Raw genomic sequence first — 14,433 nt, forward strand, 5'->3', positions numbered from 1 at the left:
ATCCTATCCAGCAAGTGCTGTTACTTCAATAATGTAAAGTTTCATCCACTTATGATCCTGATCTGTATATTACAAAGAGCATTCATCCCCAGATAAAAGAATATTTCATTAACACCAGGCATTCTCAAAACCTAAAAGCTTAAGAAATAAAATTTCAAAACCAATGATAGTTAAAATAAGGGGCTCTGAATTTGAAGTGCTTTGTTAAACTTTATTGTATAGACTAAAATTTTGGTTTCCTGGACTCAGTAATACTAAACTGCCTATTGGGTTTAGTGGCTTCTTGCATCAGCTCCTGCAACTGTCCAATTTGTTCATCACGAAAGTCATTAAGTCTTTCTTCTGGTAGGGAGATTCCAAAACATGCTTTTTCAGTTGAATTTTGTCTGTTTTCATTAGCTTGTTGCCATAGCACTGCTGCATATGCCTAGTAAAAAGAAAAAAAATTGAAGGTTATAGATATTAAAATGAGATCTGTATTCATTCATTTATTCATTCATTTAATGTTGAAGAACTTAAAGAATCCTATCACTGAGTCTTGTGCATTTGGCAAATAAGACACGAACAATATAGAGCTGTGTCTTTACTATTCAGTGATAGTTTCACATACATATATCTTATTTTTAGCATTTTAAGAGTTTTATTACCAAAGTCCTGAATCTGGAAATCTAGAAGGTTCAAGGCAGGTAGGAGTGGTCCATGAACGGGCTTCAGGAGCATGCATAAACCACCGCAAAATTGTATGTACACAAACACGCACATAGTTCTGGGGCCATAACTTTCATCAGATTTTCAAAGGGGGAGTCATGGGTCATATAGGCTTAAAAGTGGGTCTCAAAATTCTTTAGGTTCATTCCCCTGTCTTCAGTTTAAAAACGAATTTAAATCACACTTAGAAAAAATTTTCAAACCTTTAAGCTTTCAATATTTAACAACCATCTTTGCCAGAAAAAAATTCTACATTTTTCACACTAATTTTTCTCTCATTCTTTTAGTCAGGCAGGAAGTACCAGTGTATTTCAGTTCATGAAGTTAAATTATGTGCACCCTCTGGGTAAGTAAACAAATTAGTTAACTCTGGATAATGCTGCTATTGTATCTGGTTTAAGATAATTACATTGCTTATAACTGTTAGATACCAGCATCACCAAAGAAACTTTAATTTCAGATATTCCAAACCTTTATTTGAATTGGAAATAATATCTTTGTCACATTCTACAGAAACCCATTTCATATAATACTAAAAAACTGCACACACCCTAGGGCTTTATAAATTCCACTTCTAAGTATATGCCCCAGAGCACAGTTTCTCAACCTCAGTACTATTAACAAAGTGTGTAATTTGGATAACACTTCGTAATAGGGTGGGTGGGAATCTGTTTTTGCATTGTAGGGGTGCTTAACAGTGTCCCTGGTCTCTACCCACTAGATGCCTGCAGCACCCCTCCTCTTAGTCTTGATAATCAAAAATGTCTCCAAAGACTGCCAAATGTTTCCTTGCAAGCAAAACTGCCCAGGTTGAGAACTACTGTCCTAAAGACACTTTACAACATGGGGACAAGAGGCATTCAAAGAATGTTCATTGTGGCATTCCTTATAAAAGCAAAACATTGTTTATTAATAAAGTGTTTAGACACTTCTTTATAATCCATTAAGTAATTAAATGTCTGTATTAACATGAATAAATCTCTAAAATAATCAGAATCCAAAATGCAAGTTAAAAAAATTTATACAGTTGTAGAAATAGAAAAACCAATACTCAAATTCATATGAAAATGTGAGAGGCCTTGAAGAGCCAAAACAATCTTGAAAAAGAAACAAACGAAGTTGGAGTATACACAGTTCCCAATTTCAAAACTTACTGGCTTTAGGGTAGATATATAGAGACTAATGGAATAGAACTGAGCATCCAGAAATAAACCCTTACATATATGGCCAACTGACTTTTGACAATGGTGTCAAGTCCATCAATGGGGGAAAGAAATATCTCTTCAACAGATACTGCTGGGAAAATTGGATTTCCACATGCAAAAGAGTAAAGTTGCATCCCTACCTCCCACCATATACAGAAATTAACACAGAATGGATGAAAAACAAACATAAGAGCTAAAACCATAAAACTCCTGGAAGAAAACAGGGGTAAATTTTCATGACCTTGGATTTGGCAACAAGTCTAAGATACGACACCAAAAGCATAAGCAACAAAACTAGATAAATTGGATTTCATCAGAATCAAAAACTTTTGTGCATCAGAAGACAGAGTGAAAAGAAACTGCAGAATGGGAAAAAATATTTGCAAACTATGTCTGATAAGCATTTAATAACCAGAATATGTCAAGACAATAAAAAGACAACTCAAAAAATGGGCAAAAGACTTGAGTAGACATTTCTCCAAAGATATATAAACCATCAACAAGGACATGAAAAGATACTCAACATAATTAGTCATTAGAGAAATGAAAATCCAAATCACAATGAGATACCACTTAATACCCACTAGGATGACTATAATAATAGACAATAAATAAAAGGAAAATAACACATATGGGTGAGAATTTTTAGAAACTGGAAACTTGTACATTGCTAGTGGGAATATAAAATGGTATAGCCACTGTGGAAAACAGTTTGGCAGTTCCTCAAGAAGTTAAAGAATTACCATCTGATCCAGCAACTCCACTTACAGGTATATACCCCAAATAAATCAAAGTAGGAACTCAGACAGATACTTGTACATCCATGTTCATAACAGCATTCATTATTCACAACAGCAAATATGTGGAAACATATCCATCAACAGATGAATAAATAAAATGTAGTGTGAACATACAACGGAATATTATTCACACTTAAAAAGAATTCTGATACATTCTACAACACAGATGAAACTTGAAGACATTATGCTAAAACGGAAATAAGCCAGACACAAAAAACAAATATTGCAGGATTCCACTCATGTGAAATATGTAGAACAGGCAAATTTATAGAGACAAAAGTGTAAGAGGACACCAGGGGCTTGGGGAGAGGGAGTGGGGATGTACTGCTTTTGGGGCACAGAGTTTGTTTGGGTAAGAAAAAGTTTTGGGTATAGACAGTGGTAACCGATGAACAAGACTGTAAATGCAATCAATGCCCCTGAGTGGTACACTTAAAAATGGCTAGAGTGAGGCTTCCCTGGTGGTGCAGTGGTTGAGAGTCCACCTGCCAATGCAGGGGACACGGGTTTGTGCCCTGGTCTGGGAAGATCCCACATGCCACGGAGCGGCTGGGCCCGTGAGCCATGGCCTCTGAGCCTGCGCATCCGGAGCCTGTGCTCCGCAACGGGAGAGGCCACAACAGTGAGAGGCCCGTGTACTGCAAAAAAAAAAAAAAAAAAAAAAGCTATGCAAGGAGTTCTACTCCCATTAATACTGCGGTACTTTCTATCAAACCAACCCTCCTGCAGATAACATAAAGTCTACACAAAATATAATCAAACAACAATCCCAAGACACTGGAGAGCAACCAAATCAGAAAGGAGCTGACAGAATGGAGAATGGCAGGGAACACAGGGTTAGACTGCCACTTTTATGGCATTTTTTCCAAGGGAAGATGCCAGTTGGTGCTGCAAGGTTACTGAGGACTCAGAGCACAGTGTGTGGGAGAACAGCAGCAACTGGAAAGTAAGAAAGGGAAATCTCAGAAAAAGAACTACAAAAGGGGAACCCCAAATTCTGCAAATAAACTCTGCCAAAATCTCTGGCTAACCCCTTAACTAAGCATGCTCATGACAGACTAAAGCCCAGCTAAGGCAAAAAGAACTAAATAGACACTTTTTGTCAAGGGGGACACAGAGTTTGGAATCTGAGTTCTGCCAAGTTAACTGCTTGATAAAACAAAAATTAATACACTTTGGAAGAACACAGTGGAATAATGTCTCTACAATGTATCTATCATTCACAGTGTCCAGAAAAAAATCCAAAATTACAAGAATCATGAAGATACAGAAAATGTGACCCATAATCAAGAGAAAAGGCAATGCCAGAAATGGTTCAGACATTAAAACTAGCAGCAAAGGATTCTGAAGCAGTTATTATTTATGTTCAAATACATAAAAGAAGATTTCATAATAAATGCATAGATGAGAACTCTCAGCAGAAAATGAGAAACTGTAAGAACCAAAAGAAAACTCTAGAACTCTAAAATGCAGTTATCTGAAATTTAAAAATCCTCATTGAATGGGTTTAACAGCATACTAGAGATGAGAAAAGAAAGATTCAATGAACTTGAAAGTATGTCAGTAGAAATTATCCAACCTGAAAGTGAAAAACTATTAAAAAATGAACTTAATCTATATTCCTGTTTTTGTGCCGGTACCATACTGTCTTGATCACAGTAGCTTTGTAGTATTCTGAAGTCAGGGAGCCTGATTCCTCCAGCTCCATTTTTCTTTCTCAAGATTGCTTTGGCTATTCGGGGTCTTTTGTGTTTACATAAAAATTGTGTGATTTTCTTGTTCTAGCTCTGTGAAAAATGCGAGTGGTAGTCTGAAAGGGATTGCACTGAATCTGTAGATTGCTTTGGGTAGTACAGTCATTTTCACAATGTTGATTCTTCCAGAACATGGTATATCTCTCCATCTATTTGTATCATCTTTAATTTCTTTCATCAGTGTCTTAAAATTTTCTGCATACATGTCTTTTGTCTCCTTAGGTAGGTTTATTCCTAGGTATGTTATTCTTTTTGTTGCAATGGTAAATGGGAGTGTTTCCTTAATCTCTCTTTCAGATTTTTCATCATTAGTGTATAGGGATGCAAGAGATTTCTATGCATTAATTTTGTATCCTGCTACTTTACCAAATTCGTTGATTAGCTCTGGTAGTTTTCTGGTGGCATCTTTAGGATTCTCTATGTATAGTATCATGTCATCTGCCAACAGTGACAGCTTTACTTCTTCCTTTCCGATTTCGATTCCTTTTATTTCTTTTTCTTCTCTGATTGCTGTAGCTAAAACTTCCAACACTATGTTAAATAATAGTGGTGAGAGTGGGCAACCTTGTCTTCTTCCTGATCTTAGTGGAAATGGTTTCAGTTTTTCACCATCGAGAATGATGTTGGCTGTGGGTTTATCATATATTGCCTTTATTATGTTGAGGAAAGTTCCCTCTATGCCTACTTTCTTCAGGGTTTTTTATCATAAATGGGTGTTGAATTTTGTCAAAAGCTTTCTCTGCATCTATTGAGTTGATCATATGGTTTTTCTCCTTCACTTTGTTAATATGGTGTATCACGTTGATTGATTTGCGTATATGGAAGAATCCTTGCATTCCTGGGATAAACCCCACTTGATCATGGTGTATGATCCTTTTAATGTGCTGTTGGATTCTGTTTGCTAGTATTTTGTTGAGGATTTTTGCATCTATGTTCATCAGTGATATGTAATCAAGACAGTATGGTACTGGCACAAAAACAGAAATATAGATCAATGGAACAGGAGAGAAAGCCCAGAGATAAACCCACACCCATATCGTCACCTTATCTTTGATAAAGGAGGCAAGAATATACAGTGGAGAATGGTGCTGGGAAAACTGGACAGCTACATGTAAAAGAAGGAAATTCGAACACTCCCTAAAACCATACACAAAAATAAATTCAAAATGGATTAAAGACCAAAATGTAAGGGCAGACACCATCAAACTCTTAAAGGAAAACATAGGCAGACATAAACCACAGCAAGATCCTTTTTCACCCACCTCCTAGAGAAACAGAAATAAAAACAAAAATAAACAAATGGGACCTAATGAAACTTAAAAGCTTTTGCACAGCAAAGGAAACCATAAACAAGACCAAAAGACAACCCTCAGAATGGGAGAAAATATTTGCAAATGAAGCACAACATACAAGCAACTCATGCAGCTCAATAACAAAAAAACAAACAACCCAATCCAAAAATGGGCAGAAGCCCTAAATAGACATTTCTCCAAAGAAGATATACAGATTGCCAACAAACACATGAAAGGATACTCAACATCACTGATCATTAGAGAAATGCAAATCAAAACTACAATGAGATATCATCTCACACTGGTCAGAATGGCTATCATCAAAAAATCTACAAACAATAAATGCTGGAGAGCGTGTGGAGAAAAGGGAACCCTCTTGCACTGTTGGTGGGAATGTAAGATGATACAGCCACTATGGAGAACAGTATTGAGGTTCCTTAAAAAAACAAAAATAAAACTACCATATGACCCAGCAATCCCACTACTGGGCATTACCTTGAGAAAACCATAATTCAAAAAGAGGCATGTTCCACAATGTTCATTGCAGCTCTATTTACAATAGCCAGGACATGGAAGCAACCTAAGTGTCCATCAACAGATGAATGGATAAAGAAGATGTGACACATATATACAATGGAATATTACTCAGCCATAAAAAGAAAGGAAATTGAGTTATTTGTAGTGAGGTGGATGGACCTAGTGTGAAGAGTGAAGTAAGTCAGAAAGAGAAAAACAAATACCACATGCTAACACATACATATGGAATCTAAAAAAAGAAAAAAAAATTGGTCAGAAGAACCTAGGGGCAAGACAGGAATAAAGATGCAGACCTACTAGAGAATGGACTTGAGGATATGGGGAGGGGGAAGGGTAAGCTGGGAGAGTGAGAGTGGCATGGACATATATACACTACCAAATGTAAAATAGATAGCTAGTGGGAAGCAACCACATAGCATATGGAGATCAGCTCAGTGCTTTGTGACCTCCTAGAGGGGTGGGATAGGGAGGGTGGGAGGGAGGGAGGCTCAAGAGGGAAGAGAGATGGGGATATATGTATATGTACAACTGATTCACTTTGTTAAAAAGCAGAAACTAACACACCACTGTAAAGCAATTATACTCCAATAAATATGTTAAAAAAATGAACTTAAGATCAGTTATCTGTGGGACAATGTCAAAACTGTGTTTAAATAGAATCCCAGAAGACAATGAGGCAAAAATTTGTTTTGAAAACTAAATGTACAGGTTCAAAAAGCTTAGCAAGCTCCAAGCAAGATAAATACAAAATGAAGCCACACCTAGGCATACAGTAGTCAGATTGTTGAAAAGGACCCATAAAGTAAAAATCCTAAAAGAGGGGCTTCCCTGGTGGCGCAGTGGTTGAGAGTCCGCCTGCCGATGCAGGGGACACGGGTTCATGCCCCGGTCCGGGAAGATCCCACATGCCGCGGAGTGGCTGGGCCTGTGAGCCATGGCCACTGAGCCGGAGCCTGTGCCCCGCAACGGGAGAGGCCACAGCGGTGAGAGGCCCGCGTACCGCAAAAAAAAAAAAAAAAAAAAAAAAAAATCCTAAAAGAAACTTATATAGTATGACCATATGTATAGAAAATATATATTCTTTAGAGTTATATACATATGTTCAAAATGTATGAAAACAAGCATGGAAACAACAGACACCAATGTCAGGATACTGATTTCCCCCTTCCTTGTTTTACGAGGCAAAGACTGGGGTAAAGTTTTAGCTGTACTTTTAAAGACTGACTTAAGCAAATACTGTAAAATGTCAGTATGTGTTAAATCTGGGTGGTGGATATATGAATGTACTTTATACAATTTTCTTCTTCCTATATTTTGGAAATTTTCATAATTTTACACTTAAAAATTTAAGTATACAAAATTCTAGAACATTTCACTGGGGTATAATTTATAATAATTAAGGTAACAATCTAATGCTTATCTTAAATTCTTATGTTTCTTGAGAAAACTAGAAATGCATTTCACACAGAAGTGTGAGGAGGAGGTCCCAGTTCAAGATGACAACAAAGGAGGCTCCTGAACTCTTCTCTTCCCACAAACACACCAAATCTACAGCTATACATAGAACAATTTCCTCTGAAAAAAATCCAGAAACTAGCTGCACGACTCTTACATATTGGGTAAATTTTAAAAAATCCACACTGAAAAAGGTAACAGAGGCTGAGACACAATCTCCCCATAAACCCCAACCCAGCACTGAGGATCTGCAAATAGGTGGGCACCATCCTGGCATGCTTCCATTACCCTGCCACAGGTTGTCAGTATCTCTATGAAAGAAGCTTGTAAGGCTGGTCTAATAGTGATGAACTCTTTCAGCTTTTGCTTCTCTGTCAATAGTAAGTCCATATCTATCAACAGTTATTTTAAATGTCATGAACTAAATTATTCAATTGAAAGACACAGAGTAGCTGAATGGATTAAAATAACAGACATAACTATATGCTGCCTACAAGAGACTCAATTCAGCTTTAAGGACACAAACAGACACATGGAAAAAGATATTCCATGCAAGTGGAAACCAAAAGAGCTGGGGTAGCTATACTTATATCAGATAAAACAGACTAAGACAAAGACAAAAAGAGATACAAGGAAGGTCACTGTATAATGAAAAGGGGGTCCCTCCAAAAAAGAATGACATTTTTATTATGTATGCAGCAAATATTAACAGATCTAACGAGAGAGACAGGAACTACAATAATAGTAGGGGGCTTTAATACCATACTCTCATCAATGTACAAATAATCCAGACAGAAAATCAGTAAGAAAACATTCAAGTCCATCTGGTGTAACATGCACTTTAACAAACATTTACAGAACATTTCATTCAAAAGCAGCATAGTACACATTCTTCTTAAGCACACATGACACATTCTGCAGGATAGATCTTATGTTAGGACACAGATTAAGAAGACCGAAATCACATCAAGCATCTCTTCCAACCACAATGGTATTATTACACTAGAAATCAATTCCAGAAAGAAAACTGGAAAATTCATAAATATGTGGTGATTAAATACCATGAAATTGAACAACCAATGGGTCAAAGAAGAAATCAAAAGAGAAATCAAAAAATATCTTGAGACAAACAAAAATGGAAATACAACACACCAAAACGTATAGGATGCAGTAGTTCTAAGAGGGAAGTTCATAGTGATAAATGACTACATTAAGAAAAAAGAAACACCTCAATAAAAAACCTAACTATATACCTGAAGGAACGAGAAAAAGAAAAACCTAAGCCTAAAGTTAGTAGAAGGAAGAAAATAACAAAGATCAGAGCAGAAATAAATAAAGACAAGAAAGGACAATACAAAAGTTCAATGAAACTAAGCTGATTTTTTGAAAAGATAAACCAAGTACACATACCTTTAGCTAGATTCACTAAGGAAAGAAGACTCAAATGATATTAGACATGAAAGAGAACAATACAACTGTTCCCACAGAAATGCAAAGGACCATCAGAGACTACAATGAACAATTATCCATTAACAATTTAGACAACCTACAAGAAATGGATAAACTGCTAGAAACATAAAACCTACTAAGTAAGACTGAATCATGAACAAATAGAAAATCTGAACAGACCAATTAGAAACAAGGTGATTGACTCAGTAATCACAAACCTCCCAGAAAACATAAGTCCAAATGGATTTACTGATAAATTCAACCAAACATTTTAAGAATTAATACCAATCCCTTTCAAACCCTTCCAAAAGACAGAAGAGAAGAGAATACTTCCAAATTCATTTTACAAGACCAGCACTATTACTCTGATACTGAAACTAGACAAAACAAACAAGAAAAGAAAATTACAGGCCAATATTCCTCATAAACATGAATGCAAAAATTCTCAACAAAACATTAGCAAGCCCAATATAACAATACACAAAAAGGTTCATACACCATGATCAAATGTGATTTGTCCCTGGGATGACATGGTTCAATATCAGCAAAACAATGTGATACACCACATTAACAGAACTAAGGATAAAAATCATATGATCATCTGAGTAGATGCCAAAAAAGCATTTGACAAAATTCAAATTCAATTATGAAAACTCTCAACAACTGGGTACAGAGGGAACATGCCTCAACATAATAAAGGCCATACATGACAAGCCCACAGTTAATATCATACTCAGAGGACAAGCTTTCAGTTTTTCATCACTAAGATCAGCAATGATAGAAGGAAGTCCACTATTGCCCCTTTTATTCAACATACTACTAGAAGTCCTAGCCAGAGCAATCAGAACAAAAGAAAAAAGAAAAGGCATCCAAATAAAACAAAGTAGTAAAGCTGTCATTATTTGTAAATGACATACATAGAAAACCTTAAAGACTCCAAGAAAAAACCTTATACATCAATTAGGTAAAGTTACAGGATACAAAATCCATATACAAAAATTAGCTGTATTTTTATACACTAGTAACAAACTATTAGAAAAATTAAGACAATCCCATTTACAACTGGATCAAAAGGAATAAAATACTTAGGAATAAATTTAACCAAGGAGCTGAAAGACCTGTATACTGAAAACTGTAAGACATGGATGAAAGAAATGGAAGAAGGCACAAATGAAGAGATACTCCATGCTCACGGACTAGAATATTGTTAAAATCCATACTACCCAGGGCAATCTATGTATCCAACGTAACCCCTATCAAGATTCCAATGGCATTTTACAGTAAACAATACTAATATTTGTATGGAACCACAAAATAGCCAAAGCAATCTTGAGAAAGAAGAACAAAGCAAGAGGCATTACACTTCCTGCTTTCAAACTATATTACATAGCTTTAGTAATCAAAACAGTATGGTATTGCAATAAAAAACAGAAACAGATCAATGGAACAGAAATAGCCCAGGAGTAAATCCGTGCATATGTGGTCAACTAATTTATGACAAAAGAGCCACAACTATACAATGGAGAAAGGACAGTCTCTTCCTGGATAAAGAAAATGTGGTATATGTGATTTTATATAAATAATGCCATATATAATACGATATATATACACGCACACACACAAAGGAATATCATTAAGCTATTTGCAACATGGGGGCATTGTGCTAAGTGAAATAAGTCAGACAGAAAAACACAAATATAGTATAATCTCACTTATATGAGGAATCTTAAAAAAAAACCTCACAGATTCAGAGAACAAATTGGTAGTTACTAGAGGGAGGGAACTGGGCAGAGAAGGGAGGAAATGGGTGAAGGTAGTCAAAAGGTACAAACTTCCAGTCACAAGATAAATAAGTCCTTGGCATGTAATGTATACATGGTAACCATAGTTAACAATACTGTGTTGTATATTTGAAAGTTGTTAAAGAGTAAATCATAAAAATTTTCGTCACTAGAAAAAATGTAAATGTGTGGTGATGGATGTTAACCAACTTATTCTGGTAGTCATTTCACAATATACACATACATTAAATCATTATGTTGTAGACCTAAAACTAATACAATGTTATACAATCATCCCTTGGTATCCACAGGGTATTGGTTGCAGGACCCCCTGTGGATACCAAAATCCAAGGATGCTCAAGTCCCTTATATAAAATGGTGTAGTATAGTCGGCCCTCTGCATTAGTAATTGCGGAACTCACAGATACAGAGGGCCAACTACATGTCAATTATATCTCGATTTTTAAAAATCTGATAATTCAAGTCCATACTGGTTTGATAAAATGCCAAAATAAAGATCTAAGGGGAATGATCAGTGAACATTTTGAGTGTAAAGACTGTCACAGCAGGGAAAAAGAACACCCTTCCCCCCTGCTGTCACCCTCTATTGCCTACCAGTCTGCCCCATGCACTTTCAACATTCCTCTATTGACAGGATAAAAGAAAAATGTAAAACAAACAACCCAACAACTTTAAGACAATTTGTATGTGTCCAGATATAGGGAGAAGCAGCAATAAAATATTAATTTTCTGACTAGATCTCCTGCCATGAAAACCTCCCTAGAGGGAGGAAGACAGAGAATAGAAAAACATCTCTTATGAGCTACAGCACCCTTTGGTTTCAAGCTTGTCATGCTAGCCTCTAAGAATAAAGCTATCCCAGAATTTTCCTCAAGTTAGAAGACTCCTATGATTTGATCTCTTGAACCAAAAAGAATGCACAGTGCTTCCTCAGGTAGCAGAAAGCCATCAAAGGAAGACTCTTTGAGTATGGTGAGAGAAGGTGTAGTAAGTTGAATGATGTCCTCCAAAGATAACAAGTCCTGATTCCTGAAACCTGTATTACCTTATATGGTAAAGGGTTTGCAGATTTATTTAAATTACAAATCTTTGAGCTGAGGAGATTATCCTGGTGGGCTCTAAATACCATCACAAATGTTCATAAAGGAGAGACTGAGAGAAATTAGACACACCAGAGGAGAAGGTGTTGTGAAGATGGAGACAGTCTGGAATGACATGGCAACACGTCAAGGAATGCCTTCACCCACCAGAAGCTAGGAGAAGCAAAGCACGGTTTCTCCCTGAGAACCTCCAACATCTTGATTAGGACACAGAGCCTCCAGAACAGTATGAGAATAAAATTCTGTTGTTTTAAGTCACCAAGTTGTGCTAAGTTGTTACAGCAGCTCCAGGAAGCTAATACAGCAGTAAACTACAGAAATATGATGTTAGGAAAGGTTTATAACAGGAAAAACTACCCTTAATGCTATGGTAACAACTTGAAGTGTGGCTTGCTAATTCTCTTTCTCACTAGAGTTTTTAAAAAGGCAGAGAACCTAGACTACCAGAGTACCTAGTCTTATCAGTGACAATAATTAGAAATATTTTAAGAGACTAGTTATGCCTTCACTGTACTTTCTTATTCTTTATGTATTAAACTTGTCTATAGTCTGAATCCAACTGATTACCATTAAATTACTGGTAACAAAGTAGATAGAATCTTTTATAACATGACTTTAACTTAAAAGATAAAAATAAACTGTCCATCTAATAAAATTGCCTCTAAAGCAAAGTATTAGCAAAATGCAGGCAAAGACTTTTTTAAGAATAAAAATGAACTGTATTAGATTTTTTTAAACCAGCTTTGGGACTTAAAAAACTAAAGGAATAACTCAAAAAGAGAAACAACCAGATATTATGGGCCTCCTGATGGAAGTACTTAACACAGAAAATCCATCTGCACTGAATATACTCTACATGTAACCCAATTTACAGAATACGTTAAATATCACTATGGAAATTCAATCAGCAGAATCCAGACTATGAAAAGCTACAAAAACAAACAACCCCAGTCTTAGAGCTAATAAAGAAAAAATAACTTTACAGTGGAGAAACCTAGAAGACACTACATTAACCAAATGATCAAGATTAACATTACCAGTAATAAGTGATACTGAAAACATCATGGTGAAATAAGATGCTCCCTTTGTCTCTCCTCTTCAATCTGTAACCACTAAAACATCTGCCCTCAACAAAAGTACCTCTGCCCAACAGATCAGGATGCCAGAGATCCACACATCTGTACATCTAAAGGTGGGTAGACTGGAACACATAGAGAAGACAGAACCAGAAAAAGAGCAAAGGCAGTGCCTGCAATCCCAGCTACCTGGTTGTGGCAGCAGAGCCCACAGCCCCAGGGAGCCCAGTAACAGCAGAGGAGGTAGCACACATGACTCCAGACACCTGGCCACGTTGGCACTCCTGGCCATGGTAACTGGGCAGCAGCAGCAGAGGGGCCTATGACCACATTCCTCCAGCCACAGAGGCACCCACCACTCTGACCCCTTGCTCAGAGCAGTGGTGCCTGCAAACACGACAACCCCAGACACAGAAGAGGCAACCTTGCCCCAGCTCCTCCCCATTCCCCTCCCCCCAGAGCAGCAGAGCCTGTGGCTTGGGAGATCCTGGACACAGCAGAAGCGCTTACCATCCCAGTGTCCCTGGTGGAATGCCAGCAATACCACAGCAGCAAGGCACCAACAACCCTCAAGGCACAAGCAGCAACAAGGTCAACTGGCAACACCTATGACAGGTGGTAGAAGGTGGAAAGTGCCAACTCTCAAATATAACCAGAGGCAGCTAAGGTAAGAAAAACAAAAAACTTGTGTCATAGTGTCACCCACTGGAAAACAAAAGGAAGGACTCTAATTTCTAACCTGTTGAATCCTTAGAATTAAATTAAAAAACCAATAACTTTAAAGAAGAAAGATGTTTGCTATTTCAAATGCAGCAGCAGAGGAACAAGTCATCAAGTACCATGCAGAACCACAGTAACACTATATCAGCAGTCCCCAACCTTTTTGGCATCAGGGACCAGTCTTGTGGAAGACAGTTTTTCCATGGACCAGGGCTGGGTGGGAATGGGAGTGGTTTCAGGATGATTCAAGCACATTACATTTATTTCTACTGTTATTACATTGTAATATACAAAGAAAGAATTGTACAACTCACCATGATGCACAATCAGTGGACGCCCTGAGCTTGTTTTCCTGCAACTAGAGGTCTTGCCTGGGGGTGACGGGAGACAGTGACACCTGAAGTGTGTTGCTTATTTCCAGTCTACTCCATAAGATGCAGCTTAATTGTCACTTGCCACTCACTGATAGGGTTTTGATATGAGTCTGCAAGCAACTGATTTATTATGGTCGCTGTTCAGTCAAACCTCGCTGCTA

The 14,433-nt window shown here is 37.1% G+C and overlaps 1 protein-coding gene across 1 annotated transcript in view; it reads right to left on the minus strand.

Annotated features, from left to right (window-relative positions):
- Positions 1–223: 223 nt before the first annotated feature.
- Positions 224–14,433, minus strand: part of SDHAF3 (succinate dehydrogenase complex assembly factor 3) — a 73,383-nt gene continuing 59,173 nt past the window's right edge. Inside the window, exon 2 of the mRNA XM_065884403.1 lies at positions 224–427. Coding sequence (XP_065740475.1) covers positions 224–427 — 204 coding nt within the window. The remainder of the gene's footprint in view (positions 428–14,433) is intronic.

Source organism: Phocoena phocoena, chromosome 9 (assembly GCF_963924675.1).
Source record: "Phocoena phocoena chromosome 9, mPhoPho1.1, whole genome shotgun sequence".
In the NCBI taxonomy this organism is placed as follows: Eukaryota; Metazoa; Chordata; class Mammalia; order Artiodactyla; family Phocoenidae; genus Phocoena; species Phocoena phocoena.